At 41.6% G+C, this 24128-nt stretch overlaps 1 protein-coding gene across 2 annotated transcripts in view; it reads left to right on the top strand.

Annotated features, from left to right (window-relative positions):
- LOC126539200 (dihydropyrimidinase-like) overlaps positions 1–24128 on the top strand; it is a 54904-nt gene that overhangs the window by 27213 nt on the left and 3563 nt on the right. The window contains exons 2-12 of one of the 2 annotated variants that reach the window (XM_050185946.3): positions 109–203; positions 577–650; positions 1492–1602; positions 2196–2363; positions 3775–3917; positions 6351–6419; positions 8021–8298; positions 9371–9512; positions 12420–12503; positions 13894–14157; positions 16194–16422. In XM_050185946.3, the coding sequence (XP_050041903.1) occupies positions 109–203; positions 577–650; positions 1492–1602; positions 2196–2363; positions 3775–3917; positions 6351–6419; positions 8021–8298; positions 9371–9512; positions 12420–12503; positions 13894–14157; positions 16194–16422 (1657 nt within the window). Of the gene's footprint in view, positions 1–102; positions 204–576; positions 651–1491; positions 1603–2195; positions 2364–3774; positions 3918–6350; positions 6420–8020; positions 8299–9370; positions 9513–12419; positions 12504–13893; positions 14158–16193; positions 16423–24128 lie in introns of those variants that run through there. The other variant, XM_050185945.1, reaches the window with a different exon arrangement.

Genomic DNA, 24128 nt, shown 5'->3' with positions numbered 1-24128 from the left:
TCAGCAGTCGCTTAGGTTGCTTTTTTCTTGCCAACCTGCTGTCTTATCTGGAACTAAAATAAATTTGTCATTGTCTAAGTGAAAACAAATTTGCTGTTCTCTATGCAGAGTGCACAGACAAGGTTGCTGATCAAGGGCGGCAAGGTTGTCAACGATGACATGATGGCCGATGCTGACGTCTTCATTGAAGATGGCGTCATTAAGTGAGTTGGAAATGACTGACAGTATGCACTTCTGTTAGCGGTATAATGCATTACATCACTCACTATTTTGAAATGTTTCTGCCGAGATACGCAAGGTGGAGGAAGCTTTGGCACTTAGATAAGTTGTTGTCAGTGTTTCCAGAACACAAACTTCACAGTAGAAGGAAGATACTGATTTCAACTTTTTCGTCGCCAGTGGAGTTTTTGCTTTTTGATAACCTATGTATACCCCTGTGTTACATCTTGTACAAACAGGTAATGCCAATTTTACTGCACAAGAAGCTTTATCCACCTTACAATATTCTGTAGAACTTATTTGCATAAATCATTGGTGTGTGTATAAAACAAAAACTTAGACTCCTTCGAATTTCAGGCAGGTGGGCAAGGACCTGTCCGTGCCTGCTGGGACTCGTACTATAGAAGCCAATGGGATGTACGTCATGCCAGGTAAGCAGGTAATGGGTTATGAAGTGAAAGAATTTACGCTTGAGTGCCTCAAACAGCCTTACAAACACTTCTAAAGGCACAATGACTGGGCTGGGTGGTTCATCTTGAATACTCGTGATAACAACGCAAAATGACTTAAAAGAGACGCACATATAGCAGGACTTTTTCTCTGTGTCTTCTTTGAGTTTTTTGTGTTATTACATTGGCTTTTGAAAGCTTCTCCCTGTACATTTCATCTCGATAGTCTTCCTCATACGATCAGAGCTAATCTAATATTCTGGTTACGTACAGCATGTACCAAAGTTTGCTGTGCACATCACAATAATTGTTCACTTAGCAGGTGAACCAAGGTTCACGAGTTGCGTGCATTGATGTGGAGGCCCTAAATGTTGGCATGTCATAGCAAAGAGGTATTATACGTGTTCCCAATCAATGAAGTTTCTCCACTAAGGAAGCCTGGCCAAGAAGCAGGCAGTTTAAAATGATTTCTGAATAACTTGCAAATCAAAACAAGTTAGAAGAAAACAGTATGTGCATATAGTTGCCAGTAAGACACTTAAAAAAAAGTTGCAGACAAAGTATTTTTATGTAAATGATTTTGAGAACTAATAAATTTAGAACTTCGAAAAATAGCACAAGTAGTCATTTTGTGAACTGCTGTCAGTAACTTCTTCCGGTAGTGTGTGTCTGCTTCTAGAAGTGGTGCTGCATTTTAGATGATCTGCACATTTTGCTCAAGACTTTGTGCTTGCTACATCAAGTTAAAGTTAACTTACTCTATTGGTGAAATATTTCATCTAACATATAGCTTAGCAGAAGACACTCCATTTTTCTCCACCAGGTGGCATCGACTGCCATGTCCACTTCGAATTCTTCTTCATGGGAACACGCACTGCCGATGACTTCTACACAGGCAGCAAGGCAGCACTTGCCGGAGGAACCACCATGATTGGTATGTCTCGCACATAGTGCAACATTCACTGACATTCTTTTAAACTGATATGCAGCATTTGCTCAGCCTATTTCCACGTGCCCTCGTATTTCTTAAACAGAGCTAACATACTTCTAAATTTTAAAAAACTGCTTAGAAATTTTTTGGCACAGCCAGTGCATTATCATGCTATATATATATAGTATTATGGTAGCTCTGGCCACTTTGTTACAAGCTTACAAATCTTGACTCTAAATTCTCAGACAGGGCTAACAGCTCAGTGATTCTCATTCATGTCTCTATGACCTCACAACTGATAATTTCTTTGATGCATCCTTGCACAGAGGTACCTATTTTCCCTTTCTAACACCGCCACAGTAGCTTAGTGGGCGAGTCATTGCACTGCTGACATTGAGAGTGTTTCGATCCCAACCACGCACGTCTTGATGCAGATGAAATGCAAAAACACTTGTTCATGTACTTAGATTTAGGTGCATGTTAAAGAAACCAAGGTGGAGAAAAATAATCTGGAGTCCCCACTACTGCATGCCTCATCACCAAATCATGGGTTTGGCATGTAAAACTGCTAGCATTTCTTCCTCGCTTGTATGCAGTCGACTTTGTCACCAAGAAGTCTCCCAGTATGAGCCTGCTTGAAGCCTACGAAGATTACCGAAGCAGGGCTGACGAGCGCATCTGCTGCGACTATGGCCTTTCGGTTATCCTCGATGACTATAACGAGAATGTCCTCAGGGAGATGGAAACACTGACCAAGGAGAAAGGTACAGGACTTCTGTGTTTCTATCCTTGCTTGCTTGTTTTATCATTTTTCCTATTGATACATAACAGTTTAATTTGAATACAAGGGGCACTGAAGAGAAAAATAATTTTAGCTGCATTAGCAAATTACCCAGCTACAACACCAAGAAAGCCACTTCTGCTGCGAGAAGAGCCTCGCTAAAAGCCAGAAAATGTGCAAAAATTAAATACAGCCTTTAAGTGTCCATACCAGCTTGTCGTGATGTCACGAATTTTGACAGTGTATGCTTGTGCCTAGTTAAATTTTTTCCAGATGATGTGGCCTACATTATGCTCTCAAAGTGCCAGAGGTCAAACTTTGCAAGACGCATAACCCCTTACAACAGCTGAAATAGGACAAAATACTTCGAAATCCATTACGTCATGCTGACGTACTGGCGCTGTGGCGTTGGCCCGAAGTTTGGAAAAAGCAATTTTTACCTTCACTTTCTGTTGTAGCAGTCACCCTCTTACCGAGAAATTAACAAAAATAAGCAGGGGTGTCCAAATATCGAAATTTTCTAACGAATCGACTGCAAATCGACTATGTATACTTCGCATCGAATATCACATTGAATATCATATAATGATACACACATGCATTTATTAGCAAGTTGAATTACTTTAACATGTTGGAACATTGAAATTACATTGCTATTGGTAAAAAAAATTAAACTGCTAAGCAGTTATATTAAAAGATTGTGTATTTGCCTCATGTTAGCTTTGAAAAATTTCAATAAACTCATTCAATTCAATTCAATTCAATTCAATAAACTCATTGCACTTCTAAGCCCAAGGGTGCGGGTTCAAATTCTGGCCACGGCGGCCGCATATTGGTGCGGGCAAAACGCAAAAATTCCCATCTGCAGTGCATAGAGTGCACGCTAAAGAACACTAGGTGGCCAAAATTAATCTATAGTCCCTCACTAAGGCGAGATTCATAATCAGATCATGATTACATGTAGCACCACAGAATTTAATTAAATTTTTTGCAGAAATCCGCAAAGTGGAGAAAGGGAAGGTGTTATCCACTCGAAAATATATGAAGCCCCGAAAAAAGCCCATACAAATTTCTCACCCGTACGTGTTCGAAACTTGTTGTATCTCACCCCTTTGTCATAGTCCAGTGTTCATACATATTGTGAATGGTGTGCGTACACTTCATCAATTACATGTGTCTGAAACAATTGTCATTCCATTATCTTCTTGGCACGCTCTCTCTGTCGCCTGGCCAAATAAAAACATTCAGTCTGCTTCAGTTTTACAACATATATTTATCTCAGCTGCCATTGCTTCGAAGTGCCTTTTAGCTCACTGATGCATAGAGATGACAAACATGATTTGTCTTACTTTTAGCTTTGTTTACATTGCTTTCTCTTTTCGTGACCTACACAGGCGTGAATGCCTTCAAGATGTTCATGGCCTACAAAGGTACACTCATGATGGAGGATCACAAGCTCATCCAGGCACTCAAGGCGTGTAGCAAACTGGGAGCACTGGCTCGCATCCATGCCGAGAACGGCGACATTATTTACGAGGTCTGTGTGATGTATGCGAGACATGATACCCAACGTTATGTAATGAGGGTGCCCTTTCCCATCAACTCTTTCGATAATGTGGACGAGACCAGTGTGCCTATGCCGACTCAAGTATAAAAGGGACTGACAAGCAATTTTCATGGTAGCCATTTTATTTAGTGCAATGGAAAGTTTACCAGTGAGAGTGTCTAATCATGAAGTGCCACCTAGGAAAACGCCACGGAAAATGTTTTATCAGAATTTTTCGACCTTCAGTGAGGATGTAGTCATTCACTGGAAGCATGCTGAAAACAGTGATAGGTGAGCGCAATAGCGATTATTCACCGGCATTAGTGGGTGGCAGATGACAAGTGTGGCCGTCAGTGTAACAAAGTATGGTTTTGTTTATCAAGTCGATATTCCTGTGATTGATGTTTTCCGAATTGGTAAATGATTTCTGCCATAATAGCTACTTGTTTTTGTGGTTTCCTGTCCAACAGCTTAGGTATTTAACCAATCAAAACGAAACCAATCTGATCGAAAGCGAAACACCTTTACACGTGAAATGGAGTTCAGCGTGCGTTTTTTATTTACGAAACATAGAATAATGCGCGAGTGTCTAATAATATACCAACCGCAACATTAAGCAACACTCGTGCTGTACTAAATAACAGTCGACAAATGTACAGTAATCTCGTAGAATACATTCGAAGTACCAAGATTTCACCGCCACGTCTCACCACTTACTGGTTTTTGATACTTTCTTTGCCAATTTAAACTTATAATTCCTACTTAAATGGCAAACAGTGTGCTGGAATCTATCACTATGAATCATGGTAATTTCATTTCCATCAACGTCGCAACACATTCTGGCCAGTTGTCAGTCCCTTTAATGTGCTGCTGAAGAGGCAATTCATTCACATTTGCACTCCAGATATTTTAAAGCATAGACATGTATAGAGTGGCATTGAATTTCTGTTCCAGTTAGAAGAATGTGAAGTTGCCTTTTAAACCACTGACATGATGTTCTGAAATATACAATTCTTGTAACGACTCAAAATTTTAATCTAATGCGAAGTAATCCATACATTTTAGTTCACTCACTTTTTCAGGCGTTTGTTTTCCAAGACAATATTAATGTGGATCTTGGATCAACACCACTAGCAAATTGTGCCATTGACTGGTTGCAGCAAGAGTGACTGGGTTGTGCATGCATTTGCATTGATGTCCTGATTGTATATCTGTATGAATGAAGCAGTGCGTACCTTTACAACAAATAACCAATAGTAATTCTGTTTTGCACCACATTAACATTAATTTTGCCCAATTCATACTTATATTTAAAGAACATGTGGTCTCTAATAGATTGAATGAACAAGAGCCAACTGTAAATTGATCTTGCAATTTAGTATTTACTTTCATTAAAGATGTTATTATGCATGTGAGAAAAGTCAGTATTTCTGTATCATTTTATGAAGTATATCCACTAGGGAAAAGCAGTGTTTCTTAAAGTTTGCGCACTATTCTGTAGGAAAATTAATCAACAAGTCACATTGCGAATTTACCATTTATGAGGTAAATATGACCACATCAGATGTGATGTCATGACCTCTCCGATGGTGTCCACATATTGCTTTACACTTGCCCTTGCTGTGCAGTCACAGCTATATCTGCAGAGTTTTCATCGCAATGCAGGGAAAACCTACAAGGGCAGAGTTTCTGCACACTAGTTACTATGCCAAGTAGTGCAGCAGAGTTTGACAGTGCTTTAGGTTTTTTTGGGACAGATACGGAGCCAGCGTAGCTTCCAGGTAGGACGGTTTCACATTTGCCGACGGTTTTACATTTGGAAGAGAAAAGCAGAAAAATAAGTCAACTTTAACACTCAGTGGTGTATTTTTCTTGTTTTATTTTGCTGTTGCAAATAAGGTGGAAGGGTAGCAGTTTGGGCTTAGCCAGTATTCTATAGTACAATAAGAGCAAAAGTGCAAAAGAAGGCAGGACGACAAGAAACATGGACAAGTGCTCGACCATTTTTCTTGTCGTCCGGTTTTCTTTTGTGCTTTTACTCTTATTAGACTATGTAAATAAGATGTTAGGTTTTCCCTTCTCCAGCTTAAACTCTCACAGATGAAAACATGGGGATTCTTTCGGAAATGCACTTAATTTAGGCACACTTTGCTTATGTAGCTTTCCCTTCCTTGCCACAGAAAGTTTTTCACGACTCCAGTGTCCTGTTCACTGAGACTAGGGTCACTGCTGAAGAGTACTGCATCATTTTATATGTGTGTGCACTATAGCAGTCCATGTAGCTCATAATGATTTCAGCAGTTAAAATATGGTCACACACGGCATGTGCCCCGACTATCAGAGCTTGTCATGCTTCCAAAAGGAACGGTGTTAGGACAGTGATGGCTTTTCTATTTTACCAAAAAAATAAATTTTTTTTTCCAGAACCAAAGCAAGCTGCTTTGCATGGAGGTTACTGGTCCAGAAGGCCATCTCTACAGCCGAGAAGAAGAGGTATGTATTTTGCTTCTTGAAAAAAGAAAATAGAAAGAAAAAGCTCGGCAGCAGCACAGTGGCTATGGTGTTGTACTACTGAGCTCGAGGTCCAATCAAAGCTGCAGCGGCTGCATTCCAATGAGGGTGGAATGCAAAACTCCTTGTGTACCGTGCATCGGTTGCACATTAAAAAAGCCAAGGTGGTCAAAGGTAATCGGAGACCCCCACTATGGCATCCCTCATCATTAAGTAGTGATTATGGCATGTAAAACCCCAGAACTGTTCTACTTGCTGAAAAACAAACAAACATGCAAGCAATAAGGCATGAAAAGCCAGCCACTACCTAGTCACTCCTAGAATTAACAAGTCAAACAATGAACCAACAATCTCCACAGCACATTTCTTTGCATTCCTTTTGACTTGATGATCGTCAGCTCAACATAAAATTATTTATGCCACTTTTTTTTTGTTGTTGTTGGTGTTCACTTTCTCAAATACATTAACGCAGCAGGGAGTGTTTGGTAATGTTTGTTTGTTTAATTGGTTGTCCAGCCTCTGGAGCCTTCCACTGCCCCACAGTATAAGTATAGTATTGGGGCTTAAAAACCCAGTTAACAAATCAATCAATCAAACTTTGACACTTTCAGAAACTCCATTTTATCAACACTGAACTAAATCTGGACCTGTTCTTACTCCCAACTTCTATCTTACAATACAGGTTCCAAACTGCCACAAACTCATGCAAACACATTCGCATTCTCTTCTAGCAAGGACAGCTTCTTAGTGGAACCATCCTCCGCACTAAGCTGCCTGTAATCCTGACCAGCTGTCCTTTAAAGCTGCCATTAAATGTTATTATTTACCCCCCCCCCCCCTTCCCACCCACCCCAAAAAAAGCCTCATCTCTCTAATAGCAGCGGGTTTTGAGAGTACATGAAATCAGCTAATCAATTATTCAATCAATCAGTAATCAATGTTCTCTGCGGCACAGGTAAAGGCAATCAGTCACTTTTCTTGCAAAATGCAAAAACCCTCATGTACTAGTTAGATTTAAGTGCGCAATAAAGAACTCCAGGTCATCAAAATTAATCCTGTGTTCCCCGCTATGATGTGTCTCGTACTCAAGTTACATTTTTGACATGTAATACTCCAGAATTTAGTCACTTTTCCCTGTCACACAAGTGGAGGCTGGTGCCAACAGGTTTTGAGAGCATTTCAAATCGGTTAATGATCTAACCAATCAGCCAAAATGAATGAATCAATCAATGCTTTCTGTGAGACAGGTAAAGGCTGATGCTATCAGGTTTGAAGAGCACTTCATAGCAGTCAAGCAATGATTCAAGCAGTCAACCTGTACTGAAGGTGATGGCAATAATGCTAGTAAAAGTAGACCAAGACGATAACAGGTGCTCACTTATCCTTCTCCAGTTATTGACTTCATAGTTAAGGCAGGCTGCTGCAAAGCTGTGTTAATTCTTGCCAGGCAAAGATCCCCTTTGGAATTGGTGGAGATGTGGTTTTCTACTCATCACCCTGGAACTGCACAGCAAAATGCTACCACGAACGTCTCACAGCGACTAATCAATCAATAATCAATCGCCGTTCCCTTGTAAACACAGGTGGAGGCTGAGGCAACACACCGGGCTATTGTGCTGGCCAACCAGGTGAACTGCCCGCTGTACGTGGTGCACGTCATGAGCAAAAGCGCCGCCGAGGTGATTCTGCGGAAGCGCGCTCAAGGCTGCGTAGTGTTCGGCGAGCCCATTACAGCGGGCCTGGGCACTGATGGCAGCCACTACTTCAATCGATGTTGGAAGCACGCAGCCGCGCACGTCCTGTCGCCCCCTCTGCGGCCTGATCCGTCCACCCGAGGTTACCTCATGGACCTGCTCGCCAGGTGGCTCTCTTATTTGTTTGGTCTCATGCCTCTATGTAAAACTGATGCAGTTAAGGTGACGCTGATAAGAAATATATTCACTTAGTGTGAATTGGTAAATTATGCTTCTGGGATAACCAAAACTGGCAGTACTGCCATGAGGAATCTTGGTAAATGAGAAAAAATGCAAAAACGAAAGACAGGTGGCAACACACTTCGAAGTTTTCGCACAAGCTTTCCATGACATTGTGGATTTTGACAGCTACTGCTCAGGACGTGTTAATCGTCTGTGGATAAACAAGGAGTACATTGCATACTAAAGAAACTGAAGGCTCAATCTAGCGAATATTTGTAGCCTTTTTTGCACAAGAATGGCATAAAAATGTGAAAATGCTTTGAAATCTGTGATGTCACTTTGACCCTGACAGTGCAATTTCGGTGTGAAATTAAAAATGGGAAGAATTGACCTTCATAGTCGCCACCATGAAAGAATATTTGATTAGTTTGAACAAATTTAGCATCCACCTTTAGTGTTCCTTCAAATTTTTTTCAAAATGATATTTGAGGGACACCGAGTGTTCAGTTCACTCTGCTGCAAGGTAAAATCTATACTGCAGAAATATTTAAAAGGATCTGACTTAAAGTTTTCCTTTAAGCTTACTCAAGAATCACTCGCACAGCTGATGTGTCTTGCCCTTTCCTGTTTCGCGCTGGCATTCAAAGATCATTTGCAGTTTTTTGCAGAATTTTTGTTCTTTCGAGGTAAAGGCATGCTCAGTGCTGAGAAACACGCATCTATGGCACAAAAAAACCTTGCCGCCACACACAAGGCTTACTTCTACCCATATGACGCAGCAGAAGGCGCCAGTCAAAGAACGCATGGGTATCGTTTGGGAGAATGGTGTGGTTATTTGGTATCGACAAGTACTATTACTTGGTAGCTGATGCAAGCTGTGTCATTCTCATTTCAAACTGCAACAAAACAAAGTGATTTCGTATTACACTTGGAGAGAGTCGTGAGCTGTGCATGAATTATTGCAAAAGAAGGTAAGGCCATCTTTCATCTGTTCTTCTTTGTGTGTGTGTTTACCAGTGGAGAGCTGCAGACGACTGGTTCAGACCACTGCACCTTCACTACCACCCAGAAGTCGATCGGTCAGGACGACTTCACCCGCATTCCAAATGGAGTCAACGGCGTTGAAGAACGAATGGGTGTTGTGTGGGAGAATGGAGTGGTGAGGAAACTTTCAACCTCCTCTTTTTTTTTTTTTTTTTTTTTTTGCACTTAGACTAATACCACAGTCATATCGACACCCATGCACTCCTTTTAATTCCTTTGTATTTATCTGTATTTATTAAGGGTGTACGAATACCCAAAAGGTTTGGTTATTATATTGTCAATATTCATAATTCGAAAAATAGACATTTGTTCGAACATTCGGCTGGATACGAATATTCGAATCAAATTGAATATATTGCTGACTGTGCGGGAGCAAACATGGTTCTTAGCATTTGTTTTTATCTAATCTAACAACACTAGGGAGATCTTGTGCGGCATCTTGTAACATTTTCGTGATGCTGGCGAAATTTCGCGTGTAGAGAGCACACTTAGCCGCTAAACACCGAAACTTCGCGGGAAAGCCAGCCTCTCGGTAGCAAAAAAACACGGTTTGCAGACTTTTCCTCATTTTTTTTTATTTTTTTGCAGTGCCACCCCGGATTATGAGTTTATTGCTTGACAGCAAGTGCAATGAGTGACGACTGGCACAGGTCAAATGCCTCCGAGTCGGGCATTTGACGCGGTATTCATAGCTCATTCATTAATCATTTTCATAAGAGCACCTACACAGTATATCCACATACACCAATAACCGATTTCTTACCAATGGATCCCATCCCTATTGCTGCAGTTGGTGTCGGAAGGCGGCTGATTGTCAATTTAAAAGCATATTTATCGGTCGGTCCAGATTGTATCTAATCAAAAATGCTGAACTGTGCAGAAGTTTATTCTTCGTTAATGTTGACAAAGCTTTTTAAACAGTCATTACAGATGTCTGCACTGCCCGCTGATTGGAAGATAGGGACGGTGGCACCTGTGCATAAATCTCGTGTTGTGCATTTTCCCAATACTTATCATCCCGCATTATGTTAATCCATTCCAGTAAAAATCTTAGAACATATAATATACTTGCACTTCAGTGAATTCCTTGCGTCAAATTCCTCCTTCAGTATTTATCAGCATGGACTCCATAAAGCAGTTCGAGCAAAATGGAATTGCTGTTTTACTAATGACTTGTTAATGCAGATCATGACTTTGATACTGAATGCATATATTTGGATTTTGCTAAAGCATGTCACTCCGTCTCACACGATCTACTTATCTTCAAGCTTAATCAACTTAACATAGACCCCGGTGTACTTGCAAGAGTTAAGGAATTTCTCTATAACCGTAGTCAGTATGCAACAGTAATGACTTTTGTTCATCTAATTCTGCCATAACATCTGGTGCCCCCGCAAGGGTCTGCTTTGGGCCCTCTTCTTTTCTTTATTTATATCAATGATCTTCCTACTTGCCTTTCTTCCTCAACTGCCCGACTGTTTGCAAATGACTGTGCAGTTTACCAAAAAATTACTAACCATGCTGATGATCTCGATCTTCAACGCAATTTAGATAGGGTATTTGAACAGTGAAGTAAATGACTGGTGACACTTAATACAACTGAATGTAAAAGAATGCAAGTTTCTACCCCCCCCCCCCCCCCACCTATAGTCGTAGTCCGCATACTTACTCCTTCAATAATATTCTATTACCATCGGTTGACAGTCATAAATAAGTTGGTGTCCACATTTCTTTCTTTGTTGTTTCCTCCGACAAAGTCGAAGAGGGGGCCGAGGCTAAAGGCGACAGAGCACCTCACAAGGGCCCCGGCCCCCTTGCACAATATACACAGACAAAATACATCAACAAAGTTCAGTAAGACAGACGTCATAGGTTCAGACTGAGCAATATTAAAAGGGGGACTAATCTTTCGTGGAATATGCATGTTGAATATGTAACTGACAATGCAAATCGCATGCTTGATTATCTGCGTCAAAACTGTTTTGATGCCCCATAGTCCCTGAAGTTAACACTTCACAAAATTTTGGTACGGTCTAAATTAGAGTATGCATGTGCCATATATGGAGTCCTACTCGGACTACACTTAAACTCTTGAAGGCATTCAGAATCGCGCAGCACGTTTCATTTTATCAAATTATTTACATCATGCTTAAGTTCATCTAGTACTTAATGTTTGGTGAAGGTTATGATAGAAGCCTGAGTGATAAGTTTTCTATTGCTTAAAGGAAACCATAAGGCACATTTGGATAACAGGGTTCCATGTGTAGCATCACTCAAATGCACAGCGACACATAAGACACGACAGTGCAAGGATCGTAACAAAAACTTCTAATTACGCTAGGCCAACATACTAACTACGGCAATGAGATGTCAGAAGAACGCTACCTTTTGTTTTTACTGCAAGTTTGCGCCTCCTTTCTCCCTTTTTCTTTTCTTATTGTTATTCTTCGTTTTGCATTCTTTAGTGTTCCTTGAGCGTTTCGTGTTAATTCTGCCGCCTTCATTTATTTGTTATTGCAAGAGGATGTTCACTAATTTTTATTGAATATGATGTTTACCTATGCATTGTAGTCTTTTTTTTTCTATTGTTCTGTCCGTGTTCTGTTGCTGCCGGTTTTTATGTACGGGGGTGCGCCCCTCTGTCAAGCCAGTCATAGGCTTTTTGGGTGCACCCCTAATATCCCTGATGTTGAAATAAAGGTATTTGTATTTATTTGTATTTGTAGTGGCTACCATTTAAATGAGAAGGGACTGACTAGTTCATGTTGCCTTGGTGACGCAATTCTTAACTTCATAACTCGCAGCCAGTTCGGAAAGTAGCATCGCTGCTTGAAGCGCCGTTTTTGCCTGAGCTGTGAAGATCTGTTAATACGGATGCAAAAGATTGAACTGCCAAACATGGCGCAAGAAAACACATCACTAGTGCACAAAAAAAAAAAAAAAAAAGGGTACTGTCGCCTGTCATGAAAAAATTTGGACTCTGCCAAAACTGTACTTTAAAATATTACAACATCTATTTCAGAACACCGGAAAGTTGGATCCCTGCAAATTTGTGGCCGTCACCAGTGCCAATGCTGCAAAGATCTTCAACATCTATCCGCGGAAGGTAAGCAAAATGCGACACTGGCAAACACACACACAGCCACACAAAAGTCACGATGGGAGATGCTTACAAGGAGGAATGCTCCTCGAAAAAACATATTTATATATTTGTACTAGAGATTTGAAAATCCACCCACTTATCGAGCATTTCAACGAGATTTCAAATATATCATTAGTTCCTGTGTAGTTGCTATAGTTCCTGAGTTATGTGCTACACAATGGCAAAATAGTGATTTTTCAAGCAATTTATTGTATGACATACTAGTTCTGCAGAAACCCGCAAGGTGGAGAGAAGTAATTAATTAAAGGAAAATTAGACATCCACCAAATCGTAGCAATTGCTACAAAGGAAACCCGTACGGGTTCCTCGAAAGAAAAGCCTTGCATTCGAAGAAAAATTCATCCTGGTCCGGGACTCTAACCCGGGACAACCGCCTTTCCAAGGCAGCCACTCTACCATCTGAGCTAAGCAGGCGGCTAGCAGATGGCAGGGCGAAGTCGGATTCGTCAACAACTCGAGGCTTCAAGTTGCTTCAAGTTTGCGTCAAGTTGATGACAAATTCATTTCTTCATTTCTTAACCTTGCAGCTGTCTTGTTCCCCAAGATAAGCCAAAACAGTGCAACTAGTAAGGGGTGCAAATATTCAACTTTCGAATAACGAATAGAATTCTGTCCAATTAATTCAGTCTTCAAATAAAATGGTTACTATTCTTAAATGCAGATATCTGTTGAATAGTTTCTGAATATCCTAAATTACCAATTGTGTGCAATCAAACATAAAATTGAAGCAAAAGTGTGATAAATTTCACTTTGGCAACCATAATAGACAAGACGCAAGATGCACCAACTAGCCCAACATCGTACTTGGCTAAAGAAACAAGGAGTTGCATAGCAGAGCGCTGTTAGGTTACTCAGGGAGCCAAGTTATTCTGGCAAAACTGCCATCATTTGTACTCACCAACAAGTCGTAACTATGTAAACAAACTGCCTATTTGTTCCTGTATTAGACAACACTTGATAATGCGCAATGTAATGACATAAGCTTGCTAATGTTGCGATTATGTACATACAAGGATGTGAGCTTAGTTCTATATTAATAGTGAGAAACTGCTTTATCATTATTCGAAAACAATTAGACATTATGGAATACTTTATTGATTCACTTCTGGCACTATTCAATTCACATTCAATTTGGTCTCAAAAATTAATTTTCACACACACCTAGCAACTAGACGAGGACCGAAATTGAAGCAAATGCAGATCACAAATGTGCATTTGCTTCCTTATCATCATTTAGTTGTGCTGCCTCAGTTTTTTTTATTAGTTTCTTAAAAGATGAACTAATCCGGCAGCACCCCCAACAAAGTATCTTCTTTTTGGCTCTGCATTGCAGGGCAGAATCCAGGCTGGTTCTGATGCAGACGTTGTGATCTGGGACCCCGAAAAGGAGCACGTCTTCTCGGCCCAGACTCACCAGTCTGCCAGTGACTTCAACATTCTCGAGGGATTCCGGTGCCGAGGTGCTCCGGTTTTCGTCATATCTCAGGGGCGAGTCGTCGTTGAAAATGGAGAAGTGCATGCTGCCAAGGGCGTCGGCAAGTTCATCCCGATGGCGCCCAACTGCAGCTACGTCTATTCAGCTGTCCGGCAGAGGGAGGCAAGTGGTGACATTATGTGCACATAAATGTATTGCAGAGACAACACATCTCGTTGCTCTCCCTCCTTTTCTTTTTACATGCAGTAAAACTGAGCACTCGTAGGTGAATGTGCTGTAATGTACTTGTGTTGGCAGCACTGCTGTGAAATAAAATATGTCTTGCATACATTATTTAACTTCTTGCCGGTGAACGTTTTTCACCAGATTATTACTTCTATCAAGGATCATATGGCACAAAACATGCATACCGTACTGAGAAGTTCTTGAATGTTGTTAGGATTCTGTAGAAAAGGGGCCTCTGGTCAAATTACGTATGCAATGCAAATGCCATAGTACATTTTCAAATGTAAGTGAGCATGAGCAACTATTCTGGAATGTACCATGAGGCATGTATAAATAGCAGACAGACTTGACCTATGAAAGGAGAGGCTGCTGTTGAGAATAGCAGAACTGTAATAGTAATCCTAGCAGAAGCTGTAGCAGCAGGTTTTTCATCAATGTGGTTCCCATTTTAGAATGTCTTGCAACAAAAATTTTGGTCCCTCTAGTGTTGTGCTACTTTTGAAATAAATATTAGATGTCACAGTACTAAAGCGAAATTCCAGTAACACTGCAATTTTGCATGAACAGTCTACCAATAGCACGCACTCGCTTTTTGTAGTGACAAATAATCTCTGTTTGTGTTACATGACGTTAACAAGTAATATTGTCACGGAGTAGTGACGGTAAAGAACACAATAGCAATACTGTGAATGACAAAACTAACTTTTATAGGGCGGACCTGCGCCAACAAAAACAGGCTACACTTAGAGCACAACGATAGCGGCAAACACAGTCGGTGATCGGCGAAAACCTGATCTGCCGGTCAAGCCCATCGGCTTTTATACACGAGCCATCAAACGTTTCAGAGTATTCGCTGGTGCCCACGTGTCTTCCAGAAAGTTGTACGCCATTCCCGTCACGCATACATGCAATCAGATTACACAAGGTTCGGTGACAACAGACAGCGGATAAAACCATCAATAACACTCCAGAAACTTCCAATACATCCGTCCCACGCTGAGTGATAACATTTGTCAAACGGTGAAAAGTGCTCAACCAAAAAGATCAACAAGTCCTTATGTTAATATGAACTCATTGTTCAAGCATCTCTCATTGCACATTCGTAGATTTAGGTGCACGTTAAAGATCCCCAGGTGGTCAAAATTTCCTGAGTCCTCCACTATGGCGTGCCTCATAATCAGAAAGTGGTTTTGGCACGTAGAACCCCATAATTACATTGCACATTCGATAGTGTGCAACGGCTTACAGAAATTAACCAGAACAAAGGCACTATCAGCATAACTTGAATTGAAAAAGAAAAAAGCGATATGAACACCTGTTCCTTATAACCACAAGGAAGTGCTATGTGCAGTCGTTCCGCAACCAGTCTTCAAGCATAATGCGGACCAAAACGGACATGATGGAGCTTGAACAAATTCACTGTCACAAATGCCTGGCAAAGCAGGAAATGCAATAATGCAGCCTAATCTCTTTCAGTTTGTCCACATTTGGGGGGAGGTGCACATTTTACATTCCCAAGACAGAGCTTTGCAGTGGAAGCTGTGTCCCTGTTTTCACCACTGCTCCTGACAAACGAACTCTATCTGCATTGTACCCAGCTTCTACTATGGCTATTAACCAGCACCTCCCCTAAAGTTGTTTTGTGAAAGGAGACAACAGGCGAGGGAGTATTTACAGAATATATTTGCAGGAGTACAGCACTCAGCAAGATGAAAAAAGGCTCACACAAAATAATTTTGTTCCTTTGCTTCACCAACACATATCTGCTTCAGTTATCCTGTAGCACTATGGTACATGTTATGCACTTCGCAAAACCTTTTTTTTTTTTTTTTTTTACATTTTTGCACTCCAGAGTGACGCCCCATGCCAGGTTTTACACGAGGATGTGCCTTACATGATTAAGTACTTTACCTTCCTCTGTCACCTAAGTTGAAGCTTCCTTCTAACCCCATTGACGCTGGCGTCCCTTACAGGCTTCAATTCCACGCAAGATCGATCGATCGGCCCCAACGCCAGAACCGGAGACTGTAGAAGAGCCGCCCGTGTCGCCCGCAAATGCTGCCCCTGCGACACAGTCAACTCCACCACCCGCACCATATTACAAGGAACCCCTGTACCCAGCTACGCCCCGAGAGTTCCACAGTCGGCCTCTGACACGCAGTGGCTGCCGCAACCTCCAGGACTCCACCTTCAGCCTCTCTGGTAAGCATGTCGCCTTCTTCACACTTAGTTAACCCTTTAGAGATAGGACATAAAAATACCTGAAAGAAATGCTTAATTTTTGTCAAAATGTGCAAAATACACCTAGAACGAGGATATTTGATGTAAAAAAAAAATGTTCACAGCTCTATGCCAATCCAAGCAACTCGTACATCAAGGAAAGCAAAGCTGAGTAACAAAAATTTTCACACCTTTCAAATGTAAAATAGTGCTCCTTGAGGGGCACCGGGGACAGAGGTCTCGACAGGATCCTCACAGGTCCCCAGGGAGGATCTGGCGATGATGGGCTGAGGCCCCTTATATCAGCAGCAGGCTGGATGCCCGGCAGGCCCTTGGATTCAGAAGCAAAAGCCCATGAAATGCTGACGGGGACGCGTATCACATGGGAACGTGAAGCAGAGGTGCTAAAACTGAAAGGCCCAAAAGCGATACCCACAAGATGTTTGTCAATTTGAACTCTTCCTAGCTGACCTCCAAGGTGGAGTTGGTTAAATGCGACGTGAGAACCAAAAATGATTAATTAATGGGTAAGATAAACATGCAAAGAAGTTGTCAATTCGAGCAAGGTATATGCATGGTAACTTTTATTCTATCACTCTTGATCATTTCATTTCAAAGCGAATTAGAGGTTCTGATGCAGGCTATGTTGCTGGCTCTTCCTTAACTGACCTCCAATACCGAACACGCCACAAAGGAAAATGGTCGTGGAAGTCCTTTTAAGAGCTTTGCTGTAAAATATTTTCGGGAATCTTTTTCAGTGATAGGTTTGTTGCCTGTGAGCAACACCAAACAGAACATTGAAAGTGAGCTTCCCTCCAAGCCACCTATGGCTTCATGTGGAACTTGTACAGATAGTTCTCGCGGCAAGTGAAACAGAGGCGTAAATTGCATTTATTCTACATTACTTGTGTGATACCTCTGCAGCCGGGGAAATTGCATCTTTTTTGCTCGGCCTGCGCTTTCAAAAGAAAGCGGGTTGTGCGCCAAATTTTTTTCCTTGTCCTCTGTTCCTTCTTTAATCCTACAAATGACACTTGCAGCCTGTCATTCAGTGCTTACCAAAGATGATTAGCCTAATATTTCACACTCCAAACCAAAACTCGTGAAGAAAATCTTTTTTTTCATGTGTTGCCTGTAGGTAACCATCTTAAAGGGGGCAAATCACAGCTGGCAAATAAATTGTCACGTGTGCTTCGCAACTCTACTTTAATCCACCTTGCTCTAATTTGTACCGACCTTAATCCACCTTGCTCTGATTCACACCAACCTTAATCCACTTTTACCCACCTTAATCCACCATCATTCACTTTACTCTACCATAGGTTACCTTACTCTAACTTGTAACGTTAATTCACATTAATTACCCCTAATTACCACTAATTACTATTGTTATGCCATTTACTATCTTCTATATTATTAATGACGTCATACAAGACACCGATAACATCACTGATGATGATAATTTTTTGTACCATCACTTGATCATGCCCGATTTCCTGCCTCATGGGAAATATGCTTTCGCATTAGTAAAGAACAAACACAAGCTCTTTCAGACATTCCTGTTCTTTGTCCACACTAACACAGCTATGAATTCCTACCAACTAGCTCACTCGCAATGCTTCCTGCTTAACGTCTACTGCAAAAGAAAAGACCTTGAACCCTGCAAAAGAAAAGACCTGGAAAGACCTTTCCCAGATGTTCACTTGTATCTTTCCTTGCATCAACTGAATCATGCTGTGCCTAATCTCTTAGTCGCCTAACACTGTCTACATAGTCCTTAGTTGCTTCCAACAATGCCCCTTTCGTTAGCGATTATTTCATTACTTGACCTTATTTCATTTGAGAGTGGCTTCTTCCTTGTCGTCAAGCACAGCTGAATGGCATCTGGCTTTCGATTGATGTGCCATATTTGCTCTCATAATGCTTACACTTTTGTTTGAGGAAAATTGATGCTACGTTGGGGGTGCAATAATTATGCGGAAGAAATCTGGTGATAGAACGTTTTCGGAGCTAAATAGAAAAACGAAATACACAGTGGCTGTAAATCGTGGTTTTCATGTCAGCCACTGTGAACTCAAACAAAATGTTACTTCCAAACAGCACATACCTTTGTAGTAAGAGCACAGGTTCTGCACAAGCAGATACTACTAACGTCTTTTATTTGCAGGCACTAGCTGAAGCTAGTCACTAAATGAATAAATAAAGATAGTCTGGCGCGACCTATTCAAAGTCGATGTCCATACTGACATTAGAACAAGTGGACAACTGTTGCTGCAGCAATGTTCAAGGTTCTCGTGATTACTCATGGGAAAATTTTTAAATTTTTAATGGCCAATGTGGAGGGTGTGAGCAATGTGCAAATAAATATGACACTGCCGTGAGGAAAAGTATATGAACCAGGGAATTCTGCAATGAAGCCAGTTAGCTTCTCTGCCTATGATGCAACTTGAAATTGAGTACTGCAGTACAGCTTTGGCATTGCAAATTTTCCAGTGCACTCAACAATTTAGTTTGTGTGTGTGGATTACCAATGAATTCAGCTATTTTGGTGAGCCTGCGGTCCGTATATTTTTGCTCACAGGCATACATAAGTGTAGCCCCCTGCTTATGCCAAGTGGAATGTCAGCCATGTGAGAGAAGTGATTTGAATACATCCACACCTGAAAGCAAAGTGAGAGCAGTGCTGAAGAGAACAAGAGATGTTTTGTAGCCTCCATATGAATCCGACACACATTGACTGAATTCCTTGTCAAGTGGCCGAAGTCTGCACATACACAAATGCCCAGGGGGTCAGATGACGAGACATCCACTGCTGTAGCTCACATGGCAGGGCACTGCACACGTAATGCAGATGTGTTCAATTCAAACTCGCAGCAAGTTGTCTTATAATCCACTTTCATTTCCATTTTCCTTATTAACTCTGCATTTCAATTTAAAAGAGCAATTCATTTCCCTCATGCTTTACTTGGTTTCATGTGTTTGTAACAAAATGTTGAACCCATTGGTTCCTTTTATTCTTTTTGCTCATTGCCAGTACTACAGTAACATAGCTACACCATTTTGAGCAGCCATCATCATATACACACCATTTACCTGTCAAAACAAAAAGCTGTTGAAGCGGCACACTTAGTATGCCTTCAAGTGGAAGTAACTGAGCCAGTCCAGGGTGTCTACCAAGTAGACATTTCATTTCCGAATTCCCTGAGTGCCTTTGCAAGTTTTTCTGAATGAGACAGAACTTTGTTATATGTCAAGACGGGCTGACACCATGTTGCCCGATTCTGTCACTCTCTAGTAAGCATGTTGAAACAAAGACTTACTAAATCCAGTTTGAATAATAAGGTGTAATGGTTATTTTATTCAAAAGCGAAACAGAAGCAAGGTATTAGTAAAATGCACAACAAATAAGATATCTGGAAAAAAAAATGGCAAGCCCCATACCAAATCGAGTCAAACATTTTCAAATACCAATGAAAAGTAGACGCACACAGAAGCAAATATTTTCAAATATGAGCTATTTCTATCAACTGATCGCAAGCTCATTGGTATGAGGCCTGAACTTTGTCACAACTAAGATTCTCTCTCAGCAGCTGGAAAGTCAGCCTCAACTGTCCTGACATATTCTCAGCCCATACACGACACCTCAGTGTTGGGTTGCACTGCTTTAACGTTTATTTTGGTTTGGATGAGGGACACCTGCATGGCGGCATCAGCGAACACTTCAAGCTTTTTCAAAGAGGCGGCAGCACGCTTTTTTTCCCGTTCATTCCTAAATGCATGGATCCTTTCTGTTGTCGTCCTTGTTCCACTAAGCGGTCGCTCCACGGACCATTTGAAGCATTCTCTTGGTCAGTTGTACAGCCAACATCCAATTTTTTGGACACCCTATGCACAGCGAAAATGTCCGAAAAATCGGGCAGTCCGAAAAAATGAATGCGTGTCAACCTTAAGGGCTCAAATTGCCACAGGCACATTTGAAAAAGCTCTGGAGGCCTGCCAGTACACTAATTAGGCATATTGGTGCTCGTACTGTGACAGGAGATGGGGGGTGCACGCGTTTATAACTAAGGAATACATACTGTGTACTATGACAATCACCCTTTTACCACGCTTATGCTTCACCGCAATACTTTCGCTTATGCTTCACCACGTAACATTCCTGTACTGAGGCGAAGCTGACTTTTGAGAACTGGTATTATGCAACGCGTTTTTTTCCAACCTTCGAAGCCCATCTGGAGGATTACAATGGCGGAGTCGATACCATTGCTGACAGTGGCGAATTCTTACAATGAAAAACCCGGCAACGCACGGCAAGAAGCTTAACAGCGAACGTAGAAAGTATGTGGTGGTGCTGCGAAGTCGTGCGAATTATCGGGCATGTCAGAAAAATCGGGCGTCTGGAAAACCTGTCGTTGACTGTACTTTGGAAACTCCTCAAGCCAATGACACTGTGTCAAATACAATTTGTTGCGATTTCTGTTACTGGAACCAGCATTAGCGTGACTTTCATTCACTTTCAATAACATTACAGCAAATTTTCCCTTATAGAAGCACAAGTTTCCCGAGTTTTCCCTCAAGTATCTTCAGACTATTCAAATTCCCTGAGAACTCCCAGTTTTCCCGGTTGGTGGACACCCTGCTGGGCAAAATGAGACTACCTTGGAAAGGCAGGCCAACATTTCTATGAATGCACCAAACTTTGTCAAGCTGCCTTTTCAGCATTTGCAGAGAGTGCAGTTTCATGCAGTTAATGTGGCAACGTCGCAAGGCATTACTGACGGCTGCACTAGAACACAGGCTTTGCAAACTTGGTAAGGAGTTCCAGCCTGCCTGTATGCAATCACAGTTAATGGAATACTGAAACATCAGAAACAGAGAAGTGCACAGCATAGGGTAGCATCATACACATGCTTCTGCTATGTTTTAGGGTGGCATTAGCCTTTGACAGGGTACATGCTACCACCTGCTAAATGCTCTGGCAAACTTTCTGCAGAATTTAGCAATTGTTTAGAATCGAAATGTCAGACTACTAAGAAGCCACCCAAACGATCTGCAGTACCCGTGATCATTAGTTCCATGCAAGTAATCACATTTGTTGAAATAGGAAAATGTCTTGCACCCTGCCACCAAAAAATACAGTGTATGTAAGCTCCACACAAGACACATTTACCTTTTAGATACTACAGTAGACTACTGTTAATTCGACTCCAGCTAATTCGATTTTTCGGTTAATGTTATTCCAACTGAAGGTCCCGGTTACAAGCCAAAATCAAAAAATTGGTTTTTGCTGGATAACTGAAACTTTACCAGTCAGCAAGCACGTGCCTGATCTCTATAGTGACCCTAATAGCGACCCCTTTTAGTGGCAGCATCTGTTTAGATGGACCTTGGGGGACAGTGTATGCTCTCAACACGCATCACCTTTCATCGAAAACATGTTTTCAGTCTGCCCTAGGAAGCTTTTTCAAGCCATAACCATACCTCACGAATGTCTGATTACTGTATTTACCCGATTTTAAAACAAGCCTTGTTTTTACTTTTTCTTTTCTTTTTCGCGAAAACTAGGCTGAAAGGGCGCAATTGGATATGAAACCAAAACCACCTTACTAAAAGACGTTTTTTGCCGCAAGTTAAAACACACACGAAAGGAAGACACATAAAGACAACGTGGGCAGCACTTCCAACTGATTTAATTTGGGCTGTGACCCATGAATATATATATACATACACGCATGCGCAGGCTGCTCACAAATCTACATTACCCAGTGGCCAAACAATATTATTTCCGATTTGTAGAGCACGATGTATCGCTAATGCAATTTGAACCTTTCTTTTTTATATAGTAAGCTTCCATTAGCTCACATGCTGTTTGATTTCGACTTCTGCCAAGAATCTTAATCTCAGAAAAACGTGGTTTGCACATGCAGGCCTTGCAGTGCGCTGGCAAATGTGCCACGTCATCTTTCATTAGATTTAGTTCGTGTTCCCTGGCTCATTCATTTATGCAGCGTCCAGTCTGTTCTATGTAGGACTTGCCACACTCAAGGGGAATTTCATACACCACTTCCGTGGCGCATTTCCCGGGGGTGGTGTACAAGCACCTGTAATGCAGGAAAGTAAGCTTTCAAGGTGGCCTGGCAAGAATAGCTTTCTCTCTGATCAATTCTCTTTTCTTTTTTTTAATGTTCCTTATCATTTATAAAGCTACCAGTCGAATACATTTTCACTATTATAACGATTAAATGTCTTAACTCTGCAAATTACATATTTTTTTGTAGATGCAAGGCATTACATTTTTTGCATGAGAGACAGATTTTGCTGGGGTACTCGCCAAAGAATGCTTACGCATTATTACATTACATTTATTCGCACATTATAAAGCTTACATTCCTAACTTATGCTACTGTTAATGGGGGTCTTAAGGTCAAACTTTGCAGTTGTGCTCGCTCTCTATTCCTAGTGTGGGCCCATTTGTTTAGCAAGAGGTGTTTGGGCACAAATGATCCCCTTACTGTTGGCACTCGAGTTTGACCACCTTCGTAGATGGTTGGGGCAGCTGCGCTCCCTATGGTGACTGACACAGCCTGCCATTGTCAAAAGGAATGGTCTCACTGCCCAAGACTCTTCATGCCATTTCTGGTCTGCAAGTGCTGAATGCAGACTGGCCGTAGCTGATCAAGCGTGAGATTTCTGCAACAAGTCGCACACTTGTAGGCCTTGTAACTCATGATGAGCACCAGTTTGGGTTTGATAAATTATACCTACTATGGCGCAGTGAGCTCGTCAGATGCAACCATTCCTGCTTGAATGGAAAAACGTACTGCCGAGCTAAGCATCTCTGAACACCATGGGTGAGGCTAAATTCAGCTCTGATTGAGTTAAGCATGGCATTCAACGGTGCCATCTGCACACGCAGCACATGCACGATCAAGTGCTGGCTTCTTTCCTCTACACAATGATACCAAAGTGCGTTACATCTATTCAAGCATTTGAAAGCTTACATGCCTAACGTATGATACATCGAGTGGAAGTCCTACAGTCTAGTCTTGCAATCGTACTCGCTCCCTATTCGTAGCGGGCCTGCCATGGTCAAAGGTGGTGGACATGAATTAGCATTCCTCTGTCTTGCTGCCCGGGTCTACTCACGCCATTTCTGGACCCTTCGTGTCAAACAAGGGAGAGGCCAAATTAAGCTTTGATTGCACCACACATTGCGCTGCAACAACGACACCATCTGTGCACATGACACATACATCATGGGTAGCGGCTTCTCGCCTCTACACAACGATGCCAAAGTAAGGCGTGTGGGCAGTACGGTTGCAAAGACAGGCGATAATAGTACATGCTTTCGTTACATGTAGTTTTAGCAGCCAACCCCCTCCGACTGATTTTAGAGACATTTCTTATTTAAAGGCAACATATTTGCTGTAGGTGTATGCAGGTTTTCTTCGCACACTGCAACATGAATGAAATAAAGAAATTTTACTATCTCATGCCATTATCGGCAAATGTCAATAGATAGCAATGCAACGTGCCTTCTAGCCAAATTGGGAATCAAGATTACGATCTGCCAAATTTGGTGGTAAATAGTGGCAACACTTTTGGAGCTGTCAGTACCCTAAAACAGTGGTATAGTGCATGTGTGGATGAAGGCTGCCTCACACAGCAGCACTGGTGATGCCATGTTG

This window comes from Dermacentor andersoni, chromosome 11, assembly GCF_023375885.2.
Source record: "Dermacentor andersoni chromosome 11, qqDerAnde1_hic_scaffold, whole genome shotgun sequence".
NCBI classification, from domain to species: domain Eukaryota; kingdom Metazoa; phylum Arthropoda; class Arachnida; order Ixodida; family Ixodidae; genus Dermacentor; species Dermacentor andersoni.
The sequence above is the reverse complement of the archived record's forward strand: the minus strand, read 5'-3'. Positions and strand labels throughout refer to the sequence as shown.